Source organism: Heterodontus francisci, chromosome 15 (genome assembly GCF_036365525.1).
Source record: "Heterodontus francisci isolate sHetFra1 chromosome 15, sHetFra1.hap1, whole genome shotgun sequence".
Lineage (NCBI taxonomy): Eukaryota > Metazoa > Chordata > Chondrichthyes > Heterodontiformes > Heterodontidae > Heterodontus > Heterodontus francisci.
The window spans coordinates 1,054,528-1,074,733 of NC_090385.1; the positions used below are offsets into that span (position 1 = coordinate 1,054,528).

Consider the following 20,206-nt stretch of genomic DNA (forward strand, 5'->3'; position numbering starts at 1 on the left):
CTGTGTTATATGATGGTGTCCCACTGCATGTAGTATTTACCCACTGAACTATGGAGACAGCAGAGAAATGCGGCCATCTCCATGGAGTCATCAATAACCATTCCTCTGTAATGAGTGACTTCCAGGTGGTCTAGCTTCCTTCATTAGTTAGATTGGCAAATTCTCTTCTCCCACTCATCATGATTTCCTGGAGATTGTGGTCCAAAAGCTAAATAAATCCATTGACTATTAAATTTGGAGGGTTTCTTATGTCTAAACTGATCGATTCTGCAAGAGGTCAGTCAGCAGGTTGTATATGTGAAGTTTGTCCTGCAGCAAGCTGATAGTACTTTTTCTTCCTATTTCTAGTTATTTTCATCTGCCCTAGTGACGTCACATTCTGAGAATGAAACTCTTGGGGGTTTCTTGCTTGAAGATATCAAGAAGGAAATAAAAAGAGGAAATAAATTGGTACGTGGCTTTTGTAATTACGCATTGAGACATTCTGTGGTGAATTTTGAGACTTGTGTGCAATATGGGTATAAAAGCAGTGATTTCTATAAAATATTTGCATAAATTTCTTTGGCTTCATTTTTTTTTTCTTTTGAGCGTGTTATTTCATGGTTTTCATTTTCTAGCTGGACACCAGTGCCGTGCAACCATGACTACTTCGGTTTCTAGTCTCTGCTCTCTGTCCTTGGGTAAAGTCACCTCGTTCTATCTATTCATTGTTCATTTTTCCTGTCAACCTTTGACTCCAGTTTATTCGGTCCAGATCCGTTCTTAGCCCATTGAAGTTGGCTTTCCCCCAGTTAGTTAATCTTATTCTGGATTGTTCTTTGTCCTTTCCATAGTCAGCCGAAACCTTATGATACAATGATCACAGTCCCCTAACTGCTGTCCGACTGATACTTGGTCCACTTGGCCCACCTTATTCCCAGGAGCCAGGTCTAGCGGTGCCTCCTTTCTCGTTGGGCTAGAAACATACTGCTGTAGAAAATTTCCTGAACACACTCTAGGAACTCTTGCCCCTCACTGCCCTTTACACTACTACTGCCCACTACTGAGGTTAGGCTGACTGGCTACAGGAGACGTGTGCATTTAGGAAACCTGTCTCTGGTTTAGTGGCATCAATCATTCCTACAAAGGAATCTATTTGTCTTTTATTGGAGTTGACTCACTCTGTCCTATATCTACATGTGCAGTTAAATAATCATGTGTGTTAACCATAGTGTTCCCTTGTGAATTGTGTTTGATACTGCTGTCTTTCTATGTGTCTTTCGCGTGTATTTCTTCGCTTTTTCTGAAGGTGGACTGAGTTCATCTAGAGGATGTAATAGTTGGATCAAGTCATTAAGCTGCTTGATTCCCCAGTGATTTGAAAAATGCAAAAGAACAGTTATGATCAGTTACACTCAGTATAATTTCTATTTGTGTAATACAAACTGAAGAACATGCCACATTTGAACTCACCAGTGGATTTTTCAGTTCATTTTAAGAGATTTTCTAATTGTCCTCCAGCATTTTTAACTAGCCTCAGTGAAGACCCTCACAGGTTTACTTTTATAAATTGACTGCACTTGCAGCCATGCGGTTCAAAAAGCCCCCTCCCCCCCCCCCCCCCCTCGCACCCCCTGGGCTGGCAGTTGAGGGCATGAACCTGCAGGGCTATGGGGATAGAGCGGTGGAATGGGACCGATTGGATTGCTCTTCTGAGAGCTGGCATGGACTCGATGGGCCAAATGGCAGGCGCCTGTGCTGTAATGGCTATGACTCTTGTGTGTCAGCCATGGCTCAGTGGGTAGCACGCTCAAATCTCTGTCACGAGGTCATGAGTACAGGCCCAACTGCAGAAACCTTAGCACAAAATCTAAGCTGACATTTTAAGTGTAGCACGGAGGGAGCGCTGCACTGTTGGGGGGGTGGGGGGCGTCAGCACTGAGGGAATGCTGCACTGTCGGGGTGTGGGAGGACAGCATCGAAGCGCTGCACTGTTGGGAGGAGGGGTGGCGGGGGGACAGCACTGAGGGTGCACTGCACTGTCAGAGGGGAGGGAGGCCAGGGGGCAGCACTCTAGTAGGGCCAGCTTTCAGGTAAGAAGTTAAAGCAAGGCCCAGTCTTCCCCCTCAGGTGGACGTAATAAATCCCATGGCACTATTTAAGAATAGAAGGGTAGTTCATAAAACATAGAACAGTACAGCACAGTACAGGCCCTTCGGCCCACGATGTTGTGCCGAACCTTTAACCTACTCTAAGATCAAACTACCTACCTACCCTTCATTCTACTATCATCCATGTACCTATCCAAGAGTTGCTTAAATGTCCCTAATGTATCTGCTTATACCACCGCCAGCAGTGCATTCCACGCACCCACCACTCTCTGTGTAAAGAACCTACCTCTGACATCTCCCCAAAACCTTCCTCCAATCACCTTAAAATTATGCCCCCTGGTGATGGCCCTTTCCGCCCTGGGAAAAAGTCTCTGGCTATCCACTCTATCTATGCCTCTCATCATCTTGTACCCCTCTATCAAGTCACCTCTCATCCTTAATCGCTCCAATGAGAAAAGCCCTAGCTCCCTCAATCTTTCTTCGTAAGACATGCCCTCCAGTCCAGGCAGCATCCTGGTAAATCTCCTCTGCACCCTCTCTAAAGCTTCCACATCCTTCCTATAATGAGGCGACCAGAACTGAACACAAAGTTCACTTGGTGTTTTGACCAATAATGTTTTACCTGTACTCCCTGATGGTTGAACTGATAAAGTTTGAGCCATTTAAACCAGGAGGCCTCAGCTATGCTTTCCAAGCTGTGCTGAATTAGCTAATCTCAGCTGGGGTAGTCTTACCTACCTGGCCTGGGGAGAGGTGGGAAATTAGCCAAGCTTCTTCTCGCCCCTTCTCCACTGACCCCCTGCTGTCGAGCAACATGGAAATCATAGCAATGTACAGCACGGAAGGAGGCCATTCAGCCCATTGTGTCTGCATCGGTCAACAAGTAGCCATCCAGGCTAAGTCGCACTTTCCAGCTCTTGGTCTGTAGCCTTGTCGGTTATGGCACTTCAGTTGAATATCCAAGTACTTTTTAAATCTTAGAAGGGTTTCTGCCTCTAACACCCTTTTAGGCAGTGAGTTCCAGATCCCCACTACCCTCTCGGTGAAGAGATTTCCCCTTGAATCCCCTCTAAAATTCCTAACTCTTGCCCTAAATCTTTTCCCCTTGGTTATGGATCCCTCAACAAAGGGGAATAGGGTCTTCCTATCCACTCTATCCAGACCCCTCATCATTTTGTACACTTCACCTAGGACCCTTTTCAGCCTCCTCTTCCAAAGAAAACAACCCTAGCCTAACCAATCTTAGCTCATAACTAAAGTTCTCCAGTCTGGAGGACATCCTTTTAAATCTCCTTTGTACCCTCTCTAGTGCAATTGCATCTTTCCTATAGTGCGGTGACCAGAACTGCACACACGACTCCAGCTTTGGCCTAACTAGTGTTTTATACAGTTCCAGCATAACCTTCCAGCCCTTCTTTTCTATGCCTTGACGAATAAAGGCTAGAATCCTGTATGTGGACTTGACCGCCTTATCTACCTGCTCAGCCACCTTCAGAAATCTGTGGCTATGCTCTCCAAGGTCCCTCTGTTCCTCTACATTTCTCAGTATCCCACCATTTATTGTGTATTACATTACCTTATTAGACTTCCCCAAATGCCAGATGGCTGCAACAGGTCAAGAAGATGGCTCACCACAACCTTCGCAGAGCAGTTAGGGATGGGCATTAAATGCTGGCCTTGCCAGCGATGCCCACATCCCGTGAAAATTTTTTTTTAAATGCAATATCTCACGCCTTGCTAAAATCCATTTGGACAAGATCAAATGTACCACCCTTATCGACTCTCCCTCTTACCTCCTAAAAAATTCAATCATGTTAATCAGGCCTAACCTACCCTTAACAAATCCATGCTGACTGTCTTTGATTAATCTGTGTCTTTCTAAATGAAAATTTATCCTGTCCCTCTGAATTTTTTCTAATAATTTTCCCACCACCGAGGTTAGGCTGACTGGCCTGTAAATTACTCAGTATATCCCTTTCTTCCTTCTTAAACAATGGTAGAACGCTGGCTGTCCTCTGGTACCACACCCATAGCTAGGGAGGATTAGAAAATGAGCAGAGCCTCCACTATTTATTCTATTGCTTCCCTTAAAAGTGTGAAAATAGATAAGTCCCCTGGGCCAGATGGGATTTATCCTAGGATTCTCTGGGAAGCCAGGGAGGAGATTGCAGAGCCTTTGTCCTTGATCTTTATGTCGTCATTGTCGACAGGAATAGTGCCGGAAGACTAGAGGATAGCAAATGTTGTCCCCTTGTTCAAGAAGGGGAGTAGAGACAGCCCTGGTAATTATAGACCTGTGAGCCTTACTTCGGTTGTGGGTAAAATGTTGGAAAAGGTTATAAGAGATAGGATTTATAATCATCTTGAAAAGAATAAGTTCATTAGCGATAGTCAGCACGGTTTTGTGAAGGGTAGGTCGTGTCTCACAAACCTTATTGAGTTTTTCGAGAAGGTGACCAAACAGGTGGATGAGGGTAAAGCCGTGGATGTGGTCTATATGGATTTCAGTAAGGCGTTTGATAAAGTTCCCCACGGTAGGCTATTGCAGAAAATACAGAAGTATGGGATTGAAGGTGAATTAGTGCTTTGGATCAGAAATTGGCTAGCTGAAAGAAGACAGAGGGTGGTGGTTGATGGTAAATGTTCATCCTGGAGTATAGTTTCTAGTGGTGTACCGCAAGGATCTCTTTTGGGGCCACTGCTGTTTGTCATTTTTATAAATGACCTGGAAGACGGTGTAGAAGGGTGGGTTAGTAAATTTGCGGATGACACGAAGGTTGGTGGAGTTGTGGATAGTGCCGAAGGATGTTGTAGGTTACAGAGGGACATAGATAGGCTGCAGAGCTGGGCTGAGAGATGGCAAATGGAGTTTAATGCGGAAAAGTGTGAGGTGATTCACTTTGGAAGGAGTAACAGGATTGCAGAATACTGGGCTAATGGGAAGATTCTTGGTAGTGTAGATGAGCAGAGAGATCTTGGTGTCCAGGTACATAAATCCCTGAAAGTTGCCACCCAGGTTAATAGGGCTGTTAAGAAGGCATATGGTGTGTTAGCTTTTATTAGTAGGAGGATCGAGTTTAGGAGCCACGAGGTCATGCTGCAGCTGTGCAGAACTCTGGTGCGGCCGCACCTGGAGTATTGCGTGCAGTTCTGGTCACCGCATTATAGGAAGGATGTGGAAGCTTTGGAAAGGGTGCAGAGGAGATTTTACTAGGACGTTGCCTGGTATGGAGGGAAGGTCTTACGAGGAAAGGCTGAGGGCCTTGAGGTTGTTTTCGTTGGAGAGAAGGAGGAGGAGAGGTGACTTAATAGAGACATATAAGATAATCAGAGGGTTGGACAGGGTGGATAGTGAGAGCCTTTTTCCTCGGATGGTGATGGCAAACACGAGGGGACATAGCTTTAAGTTGAGGGGTGATAGATATAGGACAGATGTCAGAGGTAGTTTCTTTACACAGAGAGTAGTAGGGGCGTGGAACGCCCTGCCTGCAACAGTAGTAGACTCGCCAACTTTAAGGGCATTTAAGTGGTCATTGGATAGACATATGGATGAAAATGGAATAGTGTAGGTCAGATGGTTTCACAGGTCGGCGCAACATCGAGGGCTGAAGGGCCTGTACTGCGCTGTTATGTTCTATGTTAACAGCCTCAGATACGTTTCAACCAGACCTGGGGATTTAGACACTTTCAAAAATGTTAAATCCCATAAAATTCAGATCATTCTTCACGAATCTAATTGAACTTTTTGATGAAGTAACAGAATGTTGATGAAGGGAAAGCAATGGCTGTTGTCTATATGAATTTTAAGAAAGCTTTTGATAAAGTAACCACATAAAAAGCTGGTTAACAAAATTGAGGCTCATGGAATAGGAGTGTCAGTATCCAATTGGATAAAAAAATTGGCTTAAGGACAGAAAACAAAGAATAGTGATAAATGGTTGTTTTTCAGACTGGAGGATGGTGGACTGTGGTGTCCCCCAAGGGTCAGTGCGAGAACCGCTGCTTTTTTTGCTATATATAAATGACTTGGCTGTTGGAACACAGTAGAATCTCAAAATTTGCCCATGATGCCAAACTTGGAGGAGTGGCAAAGTGTGGATGATGTGAACCGCTTGCAACAGGACATAGATGGGCTAGCAGAATGAAAAGACAAGTGGCAGATGGAATTTAATGCAGAGAATGTGAGGTAATGCATTGTGGGAGAAGGGATAGGGTGAGGCAATATAGACTAAATAGCACAGTTCTAAAGAGTGTGCAGGAACAGAAGGACCTGGGAGTGCATGTGCAGAGATCTTTGAAGGTGGCAGGGCTTATTGAGAGAGTGGTTAGTAAAGCAAAGGGATCTTGGGCTTCATAAATAGAGGCATGAGTATGAAATCAGGAGAGTTTTATGCTGAACCTTTATAAATAGAATCATAGAGTATTACAGCACAGAAACAGGCCCTTCAGCCCATTGTGTCCGTGCTGGCCATCAAGCACCTGTTTATTCTAATCCCATTTTCCGCACTTGGCCCGTAGCCTTGTATGCTATGGCGTTTCAAGTGCTCATCTAAATACTTCTTAAATGTTGTCAGGGTTCCTGTTTCTACCACCCCTTCAGGCAGTGTGTTCCAGATTCCAACCACCCTCTAGGTGAATTTTTTCCACAATTCCCCTCTAAACCTCCTGCCCCTTACCTTAAATCGATGCCCCCTGGTTATTAACCCCTCCAATAAGGGAAAAAGTTTCTTCCTATCTAACCGATCAGTGCCCCTCATAGTTTTATATACCTCAATCATGTCCCCCCTCAGCATCCTCTGCTCTAAGGAAAATAACCCGAGCCTTTTCAGTCTCTCTTCATAGCTGAAATGCTCCAGCCCAGGCAACATCCTGGTGAATCTCCTCTGCACCCTCTCCAGTGCAATCACATCCTTCCTATCTAACCTATCAATGCCCCTCATAATTTTGTATACGCAGCAAATAGTAATGACCTGGAACTTGCTGTGGAATAGATGGTGGAGGTGGGATGTGCTGAATGATTTCATAGGGAAATAAACTTTAGGGCTATATGTATAGAGCCGGGGAATGGGACTGACTGGATTGCTCTGCAGAGGGTCAGCATGGACCTGATGGGCCGAATGGTGGCCTCCTGAGCCAGTATGACTGAATTTATGCCCTAGACTCCCTGCATTGAAGTATGCACCATTTAGCACTGCCAAACTTTCTTGTCTATTTTTCCAGCCTTTGTTTCCTGTGCCTTCCAAACATGCTTACTAATTTTCTGTCTTCCATTTCCAACTTTTCTTCTTTCTCCTCTTAATCTACGTTCAGGTTCCCATCTCACTGCCAAGCAGGTTTAACCCCTTCCCAACGGCACGAGCAAACCCTCCATGAGGGTATTGGACCCGCTTCTGTTGAGGTGCGACCGTTTCGACTGTTGGGTTTGAACAAGATTGGTTTCAACTGTGACGCCTAGAACAAGAGCGTCTATATTTAATAATCATATTAAGGTTGAGGACAGAGAGGGAGAAATTTTTGCACATGGTTGAGAGTCTGGACTGCACTATTGGAGTTAGTGATTGAGACCAAGACCATGTCAGCTTTTAATAGCATAGATTGATGATGGGAGCATGGTGGTCAGTGGGATTAGGGATGCAGCTCGTGGAGGATAAGCACCACCATGGACTGGTTAGGCTGAAAGACCTGTTTCCATGTTATCCCTGGTTAGGTAGCTTGCTGACGCAGCCATAGACTTGCACATGAAGAGTGACCATTTGGGACAGGGATCTCCGCCTTCAATGGAGGAGACAAGATTGACAAAACATAAATTAAAGATGCTATGTTTTTACCTTTGTATTGGAAACTGCTTCTTTATCCATACATTTATTTTGTCAGTTTTAAAAGACCAGTCATAGTTACAAATTAATATAGTTGTCTTTCCTTCTACAGAGCTGCTCTTGTTGTCACCGTCCAGGAGCAACTATTGGATGTGACGTAAAAACTTGTCGTAGAACATATCACTATTATTGTGCAAAACTTGATAAAGCCCAGATAAAGGAAGACCCATCGCAGGGGATATATCTGTACGTCCAGCATGCTGCTCATATTTATTTCATATTTGTTTGTGAGCTTCTGTTTAACTGTTGGATGAGATGAAATGTTGATCTGTACTTTTTAAATCCTTTTCTTGACAGGATTCTCTGTCAAAAACACAAGGAAGGTGCCGAGGATTCCGGTGAAGGTAACTGGCATACAGTAAATCCGTGCAATTCATTGTGTTTGCCAACTTCAATCTAATTTTCTTTTCTTTTCTGTAATGTTTTGAGTAATTTTGTCACTGCTGTTGTCTGGTTGGGCAGGGCTGTGTTACATTGCATACATGGAAACATAGGAGCCAGGAGTAGGTCATTCAGCCCATCGAGCCTGCTCTGCCATTCAGTACGATCATGGCTGATTATCTACTTCAGTGCCTTTTTCCCACACTATCTCCATATCCCTTTGTCATTGGTATTTAGAAATCTGTCAATCTCTACTTTAAGCATACTCAATTCCAAAGATTCACAATTTCTCCTCATCGCTGTCCAAAGTGGCTTCCCCCTTATTTTGAAATTGTGTCCCCTGGTCCTAGACTCCCCAGCCAGAGGAAACATATTGCCTGCATCTACCCTGTCTATCCCTTGAAATATTTTGTAGGTTTCAATGAGATCACCTCTCATTCTTTGAGCCTGTATTCTCTAGAGTTTCAGTTTCCCCAATCTCTCGTCATAAGACAGTCCCGCCATCCCGGGAACAAGTCTGGTGAACTTTTGTTGCCCTCCCTCTAAGTCAATAATATCCTTAAGATAAGGGGACCAAAACTGCACACACTACTCCAGATGCGGTCTAACCAAGGTTCTGTACAATTAAAGAACAAAGAAAATTACAGCACAGGAACAGGCTCTTCGGCCCTCCAAGCCTGCGCCGATCCAGATCCTCTATCTAAACATGACTCCTATTTTCTAAGGGTCTGTATCTCTTTACTTCCTGCCCTTTCATGTATCTGTCTAGATACATCTTAAAAGACGCTATCGTGCCCGCGTCTACCACCTCCGCTGGCAGCGCGTTCCAGGCACCCACCACCCTCTGCGTAAAGAACTTTCCACGCATATCCCCCCTAAACTTTTCCCCTTTCACTTTGAACTCGTGACCCCTAGTAATTGAGTCCCCCACTCTGGGGAAAAAACTTCTTGCTATCCAACCTGTCTGTACACCTCAATCAGGTCCCCCTCCGTCTTTCTAATGAAAATAATCCTAATCTACTCAACCTCTCCTCATAGCTAGCGCCCTCCATACCAGGCAACATCCTGGTGAACCTCCTCTGCACCCTCTCCATAGCATCCACATCCTTTTGGTAATGTGGCGACCAGAACTGCACGCAGTATTCCAAATGTGGCCGAACCAAAGTCCTATACAACTGTAACATGACCTGCCAACTCTTGTACTCAATACCCCGTCCGATGAAAGAAAGCATGCCGTATGCCTTCTTGACCACTCTATTGACCTGCGTTGCCACCTTCAGGGAACAATGGACCTGAACACCCAAATCTCTCTGTACATCAATTTTCCCCAGGACTTTTCCATTTACTGTATAGTTCACGTTTCGGGTCAGTGACCCTTCTTCGGAACTGACAAATATTAGAAAAGTCACAGATTATAAGCAAGTGAGGTGGGGGTGGGGCAAGAGATAACAAAGGAGAAGGTGCAGATTGGACCAGGCCACATAGCTGACCAAAAGGTCACGGAGCAAAGGCAAACAATACGTTAATGGTGTGTTTGCCTTTGCTCCGTGACCTTTTGGTCAGCTATGTGGCCTGGTCCAATCTGCACCTTCTCCTTTGTTATCTCTTGCCCCACCCCCACCTCACTTGCTTATAATCTGTGACTTTTCTAATATTTGTCAGTTCCGAAGAAGGGTCACTGACCCGAAACGTTAACTCTGCTTCTCTTTCCACAGATGCTGCCAGACCTGCTGAGTGATTCCAGCATTTCTTGTTTTTGTTTCAGATTTCCAGCATCCGCAGTATTTTGCTTTTTATATTACTGTATAGTTCACTCTTGAATTGGATCTTCCAAAATGCATCACCTCGCATTTGCCCTGATTGAACTCCATCTGCCATTTCTCTGCCCAACTCTCCAGTCTGTCCATATTCTGCTGTATTCTCTGACAGTCCCCTTCACTATCTGCTACTCCACCAATGTTAGTGTCGTCTGCAAACTTGCTAATCAGACCACCTATACTTTCCTCCAAAGCATTTATGTATATCACAAACAACAGTGGTCCCAGCACGGATCCCTGTGGAACACCACTGGTCACAAGTCTCCATTTTGAGAAACTCCCTTCCACTGCTACTCTCTGTCTCCTGTTGCCCAGCCAGTTCTTTATCCATCTAGCTAGTACACCTTGGACCCCATGCGCCTTCACTTTCTCCATCAGCCTACCATGGGGAACCTTATCAAACGCCTTACTGAAGTCCATGTATATGACATCGACAGCCCTTCCCTCATCAATCAACTTTGTCACTTCCTCAAAGAATTCTATTAAGTTGGTAGGACATGACCTTCCCTGCACAAAACCATGTTGCCTATCACTGATAAGCCCATTTTCTTCCAAATGGGAATAGATCCTATCCCTCAGTAACTTCTCCAGCAGCTTCCCTACCACTGACGTCAGGCTCACCGGTCTATAATTACCTGGATTATCCCTGCTACCCTTCTTAAACAAGGGGACAACATTAGCAATTCTCCAGTCCTCCGGGACCTCACCCGTGTTTAAGGATGCTGCAAAGATATCTGTTAAGGCCCCAGCTATTTCCTCTCTCGCTTCCCTCAGTAACCTGGGATAGATCCCATCCGGACCTGGGGACTTGTCCACCTTAATGCCTTTTAGAATACCCAACACTTCCTCCCTCCTTATGCCGACTTGACCTAGAGTAATCAAACATCTGTTCCTAACCTCAACATCCTTCATGTCCCTCTCCTCGGTGAATACCGATGCAAAGTACTCGTTTAGAATCTCACCCATTTTCTCTGACTCCACGCATAACTTTCCTCCTTTGTCCTTGAGTGGGCCAATCCTTTCTCTAGTTACCCTCTTGCTCCTTATATATGAATAAAAGGCTTTGGGATTTTCCTTAACCCTGTTTGCTAAAGATATTTCATGACCCCTTTTAGCCCTCTTAATTCCTCGTTTCAGATTGGTCCTACATTCCCGATATTCTTTCAAAGCTTCGTCTTTCTTCAGCCACCTAGACCTTATGTATGCTTCCTTTTTCCTCTTAGCTAGTCTCACAATTTCCCCTGTCATCCATGGCTCCCTAATCTTGCCATTTCTATCCCTCATTTTCACAGGAACATGTCTCTCCTGCACGCTAATCAACCTCTCTTTAAAAGCCTCCCACATATCACATGTGGATTTACCTTCAAACAGCTGCTCCCAATCTACATTCCCCAGCTCCTGCCGAATTTTGGTATAGTTGGCCTTCCCCCAATTTAGCACTCTTCCTTTAGGACCACTCTCGCAAGACTTCACTATTCCTATACGCAAATCCTCTTACGATAAAGGCTAATATACCATTAGCTTCCTAATTGCTTGCTGCACCTGCATGTTAACTTTCAGTGACTTATTGACAAGGACACCCAGGTCCCTTCGTACATCTACACTTTCCAATCTCTTACCATTGAAGAAATACTCTTCACATCTGTTTCTCCTACCAAAGTGGATAACCTCACATTTTTGCATAATATATTCCATCTGCCATGTTCTTGCCCACTCACTAAGTCTGTCCAAATCCCCTTGAAGCCACATTGCATCTCCCTGACCACGCATATTCCCACCTAGTTTTGTGTCATCCACGAACTTGGAAATACTACATTTGGTCCCCACATCCAAATCATTGATGTATATTGTGAACAGCAGGGGCCCAAGCACTGATCCTTGTGGTACCCCACTAGTCACAGCCTGCCAACCCGTTTATTCCTACTCTCTGTTTTCTGCCTGTTAACTAATCCACAGTTTTGCCAATATAGTACCTCCTGTCCCATGTGCTTAAATTTTGCCAACCAACCTCCTGTGGGGGATTTTATTAAAAGCCTTCTGAAAATCCAAGTATACTCCGTCCACCAACTCCCCTTTATCAATTCTGTTAGTAACTTGCTCAAAAAATTCCAACAGGTTCGTCGAGCATAAATCCATGTTGACTATCCCAATCAGATCATTATTCAAGTGTCCATTTATCACATCCTTTAGAATAGATTCTAGCATTTTCCCAACGACTGATGTTAGGCTCACAGGTCTGTAATTCCCTGTTTTCTCTCTCCCTCCTTTAAATAGTGGGGTGACGTTTGCTACTTTACAATTTGCAAGGACCATTCCAGAATGTATAGAATTTTGGAAGATGATCAATGCATCCACTATCTCCATAACTACCTCTTTTAACACTGGCATGTAGAATGTCAGTTCCTGGGGACTTATCAACCTTAGTCCCATTAATTTCTCCAATACAACCTTCTTAAGAATACTAATTCCTTTCAATTCCTCATTCTCTGTACAGCTGCTGTTAATGTGATCCGCTGAAGGGCAATCATTTCTGCAGGACAAGAATGGTCCTGTGAGCTCATGCTTAGTATCAACAATAGTCTATTACTGTGAAGTGCCTTAGCTGAGCACCAGTAAAATTTGTTTGCTGAAATAGATCATTTCAATGCCAATTAAATCTGGGAGTGCAGCACCTTCTATTGAGCCCCTTCTATTGCAGAGGGTAGCATAAAACATTGAATGGCTTGTCATTCATGAAGTTGCCATATCACAATGTTACATAGTATTTAGAATGAGTCATTTACAGCATAGAAGGAGGCCGTGCAGCCCATCGAGTCCATTTCGGCTCTCCACGGAACTATCCAGCCAGTTCCACTCCCTGCTCGATCCTGCAACTTTATTTCATTCAAGTGCCCATCCAATTTCCTTTTGAAATCTTTGTCTCTGCTTCCATCACCCTCGTGGGCAATGAGTTCCAGGTTGTTGCCACTCGTGTTTAAGAAAAAAACTTCTTACATTCCCCTGCATCTGTTGCCCAAAACTTTCAATCTGTGTCCCCCTAGTCCTTGTACCATCAGTTAATGGGAATCAGTTTTTCCTTGTCTTACTTTATACATAATTTTGTACACCTTCATCAAATCTCCCCTCAGTCTCCTTTGCTTCAAGGAGAACAATCCCAGCTTTTCCAATCTAACCTTATAACTAAAATTCCCCATCCCTGGAACCATTCTGGTAGATCTCCTCTGCACCTTCGCATCATTCCTGAAGTGTGGTGACCAGAATTCGACGCAGTACTCTAGCTGGGGCCTAACCAGAGCTTTATAAAGGTTCAGCGTAACTTTCTTGCTTTTGTACTCAGTGCCTCTATTTATGAAGCCCAAGATCCCATATGCTTTGCTAACCACTCTCTCAAAATAGGACTGCTAACGTCGTACCTCTGTTTAAAAAGGGAGCGCGAGGGCTAGACTGAATAATTACAGGCCAGTCAGTCTAACCTCAGTAGTGGGAAAATTATTGGAATCTATTCTGAGACAGGATAAACTGTCACCTTGAAAGGCACAGATTAATCAAGCATAGTCAGCATGGATTTTATTTTTTATTTAGAGATACAGCACTGAAACAGGCCCTTCGGCCCACCGAGTCTGTGCCGACCAACAACCACCCATTTATACTAATCCTACATTAATCCCATATTTCCTACCACTTCCCCACCATTCTCCTACCACCTACCTACACTAGGGGTAATTTACAATGGCCAATTTACCTGTCAACCTGCAAGTCTTTGGCTGTGGGAGGAAACCGGAGCACCCGGTGGAAACCCACGCGGTCACAGGGAGAACTTGCAAACTCCGCACAGGCAGTACCCAGAACTGAACCCGGGTTGCTGGAGTTGTGATTTGTGAAGGGAAGATCTTGTCGGACCAACTTGATCGATCTTTTTGAAGAAGTAACAAGGAATATGTGTGGTCAGCATGGATTTTAGCAAGGCTTTTGACAAGGTCGCACATGGCAGATTGATTTTTTAAAAAAAATAAAATCCCATGGCATCCAGGGAAATGCAGCAAGGTGGATACAAAATTGGCTCAGTAGCGGGAAACAAAGGGTAATTATTGACGGGTGTTTTTGCGTCTGGAGGGCTGTTTCCAATGGCATTGCGCAGGGCTCTGTACTGGGTCCCCTGCTTTTGTGGTATATATAAATGATTTGGACGTAAATGTCGGGGGCATGATCAAGAAGTTTGCAGACAACACAAAGATTGGCCGTGTGGTACATAGTGAGGAGGATAGCTGTAGGCTACAGGAAGATATTAATGGTCTGGTCAGATGGGCTGAAAGGTGGCAAATGGAACTCAACACAGAGAAGTGTGAGGTAGGTGACTTGCATTTGAGGAGGTCAAACAAGGCAAAGAAATACACGATTAATGGGAAAATACTGAGATGTAGAGGAAGTGAGGGACCTTGGAGTGAATGTCCACAGATCCCTGAAGGTAGCAGGACAGGTCGATAAGATGGTTAACAAGGTATATGGATTCCTTTCCTTTCCTGTACCTCCCCTCTCAATTTTTCACCGATTGATTGCCTGTACTCTCTGCTTCTACCGATATTTTGTCAGATTCCTCTTCCTTAGTAAACACCAATGCAAAGTACTCATGAAGTATTCAAGCCTGCCCTGTGCCTCTAAGCATATATTCTCTATTTGTCCCCAATAGATCCCACTACACCCCTTACTACCCACTTACTATTTGTATGCCGGTAGATGATTTTTGGGTTCCCTTTTATGTTGACTGCCATTCTGTTCTCGCATTCCCTCTTTGCCAGTCTTATTGTCCTCTTCACCTCCCCTCTCAACTTACTCTATTTGGCCTGGCTTTTGATTGAACAATTCACCTGGCATGCATCATACACGCTCTTTTTTTTCTGTTTCATCATAATCTCTATCTCCCTATTAATCCAGGGATTTTTGGTTCCCCTACCTTCTGCCCTTGTTTGAATGTACCTAGCCTGTACCTGAAGCATCTCTTCCTTAAAGATAGCCCATTGTTCAGTTGCAGTTCTTCCTGTCAGTCTTTGGTTCTGTTTTATCCTGGCTAAATCCCTTCTCATCTTGTTGAAATTGGCCCACTTCCAACCTAGCCATTCGACCTTATGTCGTTCCTTGCTTTTCTGCAGTAAGGGTCTAAGCCTTATGATACGATGATCACTCTTATCCAAGTGCTCCCCCACAGACACTTGGTCCACTTGGCCCGCCTCATTTCCCAGCACCAGATCCAGCAATGTCTCCTTTCTATGATAAAAGCAAAATACTGCAGATGCTGGAAATCTGAAATTGGTCACTGACCTGAAACATTAACTCTGCTTCTCTCTCCACAGATGCTGATAGACTTGCTGAGTGTTTCCAGCATTTCTCGTATTTTAATGTCTCCTTTCTAGTTGGGCCGAGAACATACTGATCAAGGAAGTTCTCCTGAATACAATCCAGAAATTCCTGCCCTCCTCTTCCTTTACTCTAAAATTATTCCAATCGATATTTGCATAATTAAAGTCCCGCCAATATCACCATTCTATAGCTCTTGCACATCTCTGCTTTCCCTGTAGATTTGCTCCTCTCTCTGCGTCGCACCATTTGGAGTCCTATAGAATACTCTTAGTAGCGTGATCATACCCTTTTTGCTTCTCAACTCGAACCAAATGGATTTTGTCCTTGCCCCCTCAAGGGCATCCCCTCTTTCCAACACTACAATGTCACAATATTTACAGTACAGAAACGGGCCGTGCTGTTTATGGTCCACACAAGATTTCTTCCACCTGTTTTGTATCCATTCTGCTACTTGTCCCCTTATTCCACATTTTTTGACCTTAGTCATGAGTCTATTATGCGGTGCATTATTGTAGACTTCTTGAAAATCTAAATATGACATCAGCATATTACCTTTGTTTACCTCTTTTACTTCAAAGAATTCAATGTTTGGTCAAGTATGACCCCTATTGGAATCCATGCTGACTACTCTGTTATATTTTCAATTTCTAAATGTTTTTTATTACTTGTTTGAGTAAGCGTCCCATTATTTTTCCTACCATTGACAAGTTAATTGGTCTATAGCTTCTGGACTTGTGTTTCTTTAAATAATAGGAATCACATTAGCTGTTTGTCAATCCTCTGCCTTTATTTTCTGTGTTTTTATATATATGTAATAGTGAATCTGCTATCTCTTTCCTAACTTTTAATGAGTGGGTGCAATCCATCTGGACCAGCAGCTTTATGCTCTCTAAGTTTGTTTAATTTATCAATTACTGCTCTCTTTCTATCTTGGATATCTTGGTTTTGTCACTTCTAATGTCATGTCCACATGATAGTCGTCTTGGTAAAAACTGAAGCAAAGTAATTAATATTTCTGCATGTTTGCTGCCATTACCTGAGTTTTTCATGTGTATCCTTAGTGGTCCTATCCTTATCTATCTTGACTTTTCTTTTACTTATGTGTCTGTACAATATTTTACTATTTTTATATTTTAAAATAATGTTGCGTAGTTTATTTTTGCCTTCCTAATTTTTTGACTTTCCTACCCTTTTCAGATGCTCTTTTATTGTCATCTCCTTCGTTGTTTGTGTATTTAGTGTATGTCTTTTACGTTAGTTTTAGTTTTGACCTTGCGTCTTTGTTCATCCAAGGTATGTCATTACTGGCTAGTCTGTTCTTGCTTTTTAGTGGGAGATGTTTCTTCTGGAATTGATCACTATTTTAAATGTTTCCCACAGCTGTCCTATTTCATTGTCAATAAATGTTTACAGTTTATTTTCCCCAGTTCCATTTTCATTCCCTTAAAACAGTTGATTTTCAATTTATTTCTTTGGTCTTATATTACTTATGTCATTCTCCGTCTTTATCTTAAACCTTGTGTTGTGATCGCTATTGCATATATTTTCCCCAATGCTTACTTCTCTTATGTGTGCTGATTCATTTCTTATTACTAGATCCATCAATGCTCTCACTTGTTGGGATTTTTACATACTGGGTGAGAAAGGAGTCAAGCACACGTAAGAAACCGGAGGAGGCCATTTAGCCTCTCAAGCTGTTCCACCATTCACCTGAGATCATGCTGGTCTACGACCTAACTCCAAATACCTGCCGTTGCTCCGTATCCGTTTATACCACGGATAACGAAATTCTGTCAATATCTGTTTTAAAACAAACAATTGATCTAGCTTCAATTGCCGTTTGCAGAAGAGTGTTCCAAACTTCTGCCACCCTTTGCATAGATTAATAGAATGGTTGCAGCACAGAGGGAGGTCATTTGGCGCATCAAGTCCACATGGGCTGTCTGAAAATGCAACAAAGCTGCTCCCACTTCCCTGTCGTTTCTCTGTAACCCTACAAATATTTTCTCTTCAGGTGTGAGGGGGGAGGTTTTTAGATTCATGGGACATTGGAACCGGTTCTGGGGGAGGTGGGACCAGTACAAACTGGACGGGTTACACCTGGGATAGGACCGGGACTGACATCCTAGGGGGAGTAGTTGCTAGAGTGGTTGGGGAGAGTTTGAACTAAAATGGCAGGGGGATGGGAACCTTTGCAAGGAGTCAGAGGAGGGGGGGGATCAAAGACTAGAACAAAAGACAGTAAGGGGAATAAGAAAAGTGATAGGCAGAGAAATCAAGGGCCAGAATCAAACAGGGCCACAGTGAAAAATAGTGGGAAGGGGACAAGTAATGTTAAAACGAAAAGCCTCAAGGCCTTATGCCTTAACGCGCGGAACATTTGCAATAAAGTGGATGAATTAATTGCGCAAGTAGATGTAAACAGGTATGATATAGTCGGGATTATGGAGACATGGCTGCAGGGTGACCAGGGATGGGAAATTGAACGTCCAGGGGTATTCAGTATTTAGGAAGGACAGACAAAAAGCAAAAGGCGGTGGAGTCGCATTGCTGGTTAAAGAGGAAATTAACGCAATAGTGAGGAAGGATATTAGCTCTGACTATGTGAAATCTGGATGGGTAGAGCTGAGAAACACTAAGGGGCAAAAAACGTTGGTGGGGGTTGTATATAGACCCCCCAAACTGTAGTGGTGATGTTGGGAAGGGCATCAAACAGGAAATTAGAGACGCATGCGATAAAGGAACATCTGCAAATATGGGTGACTTTAATCTGCATATAGATTGAGCAAATCAAATTAGTCACAATACCGTAGAGGAGGAATTCATGGAGTATTTGCGGGATGGTTTTCTGGACCAATATGTTGAGGAACCAACTTGGAGAACAGTGGTAGAATCGGACAGAGTCGGTATGGATTTACGAAAGGGAAATCATGTTGACAGATCTACCAGAATTCATCGAGGATCTAACTAGTGGAGCTGATGAGGAGGAGCCAGTGGATGTGGTTCATTTGAACTTTCAGAAGGCTTTCGACAAAGTCCCACATAAGAGATTAGCATGTAAAATTAAAGTGCATGGGATTGGGGGTAGTGTATTGTGATGGATAGAAAATTGGTTGGCAGACAGGAAACCAGGAGTAGGGATAAACGGGTCTTTTTCCCAATGGCAAGCAGGGACTAGTGGGGTGCTGCAGGGATCGGTGCTAGGACCCCAGCTATTCACAATATATATTAATGATTTAGATGAGGGAACTAAATGTAATATCTCCAAATTTGCAGATGACACAAAACTGGGTGGGAGAGTGAGTTGTGAGGAGGATGCAGAGAGGCTTCAGGGTGATTTGGACAAGTTGAGTTGGACAAGGCAAATGCATGGCAGATGCAGTATAATGTGGATAAATGTGAGGTTATCCTGTTTTTGCTACCAAAGTGGAAGGTAGATTATTATCTGAACGGCTATAAACTGAGAGAGGGGAATATGCAACGAGACCTGGGTGTTTTTTTTAGAATTAGAATATTACAGCGCAGTACAGGCCCTTCGGCCCTCGATGTTGCGCCGACCTGTGAAACCATCTGACCTACACTATTCCATTTTCATCCATATGTCTCTCCAATGACCACTTAAATGCCCTTAAAGTTGGCGAGTCTACTACTGTTGCAGGCAGGGCGTTCCACGCCCCTACTACTCTCTGTGTAAAGAAACTACCTCTGACATCTGTCCTATATCTATCACCCCTCAACTTAAAGCTATGTCCCCTCGTGTTTGCCATCACCATCCGAGGAAAAAGACTCTCACTATCCACCCTATCTAACCCTCTGATTATCTTATATGTCTCTATTAAGTCACCTCTTCTCCTCCTCCTCTCCAATGAAAACAACCTCAAGTCCCTCAGCCTTTCCTCGTAAGACCTTCCCTCCATACCAGGCAACATCCTAGTAAATCTCCTCTGCACCCTTTCCAAAGCTTCCACATCCTTCCGATAATGCGGTGACCAGAACTGCACGCAATACTCCAGGTGCGGTCTCACCAGAGTTTTGTACAGCTGCAGCATGACCTCGTGGCTCCGAAACTCGATCCCCCTACTAATAAAAGCTAACACACCATATGCCTTCTTAACAGCCCTATTAACCTGGGTAGCAACCTTCAGGGATTTATGTACCTGGACACCAAGATCTCTCTGCTCATCTACACTACCAAGAATCTTCCCATTAGCCCAGTACTCTGCATTCCTGTTACTCCTTCCAAAGTGAATCACCTCACACTTTTCCGCATTAAACTCCATTTGCCATCTCTCAGCCCAGCTCTGCAGCCTATCTATGTCCCTCTGTACCCTACAACATCCTTCGGCACTATCCACAACTCCACCGACCTTCGTGTCATCCGCAAATTTACTAACCCACCCTTCTACACCCTCTTCCAGTTCATTTATAAAAATGACAAACAGCAGTGGCCCCAAAACAGATCCTTGCGGTACACCACTAGTAACTAAACTCCAGGATGAACATTTGCCATCAACCACCACCCTCTGTCTTCTTTCAGCTAGCCAATTTCTGATCCAAAGCTCTAAATCACCTTCAACCTCATACTTCCGTATTTTCTGCAATAGCCTACCGTGGGGAACTTTATCAAACGCCTTACTGAAATCCATATACGCCACATCCACTGCTTTACCCTCATCCACCTGTTTGG

The 20,206-nt window shown here is 43.9% G+C and overlaps 1 protein-coding gene across 14 annotated transcripts in view; it reads left to right on the plus strand.

Moving 5' to 3' along the window:
• Positions 1-20,206, plus strand: part of phf6 (PHD finger protein 6) — a 119,360-nt gene that overhangs the window by 41,325 nt on the left and 57,829 nt on the right. For all 14 annotated transcript variants that reach the window (XM_068047047.1, XM_068047037.1, XM_068047045.1 and 11 more), the window contains 3 exons: positions 349-450; positions 8,019-8,152; positions 8,264-8,310. In XM_068047047.1, coding sequence (XP_067903148.1) covers positions 349-450; positions 8,019-8,152; positions 8,264-8,310 — 283 coding nt within the window. The remainder of the gene's footprint in view (positions 1-348; positions 451-8,018; positions 8,153-8,263; positions 8,311-20,206) is intronic.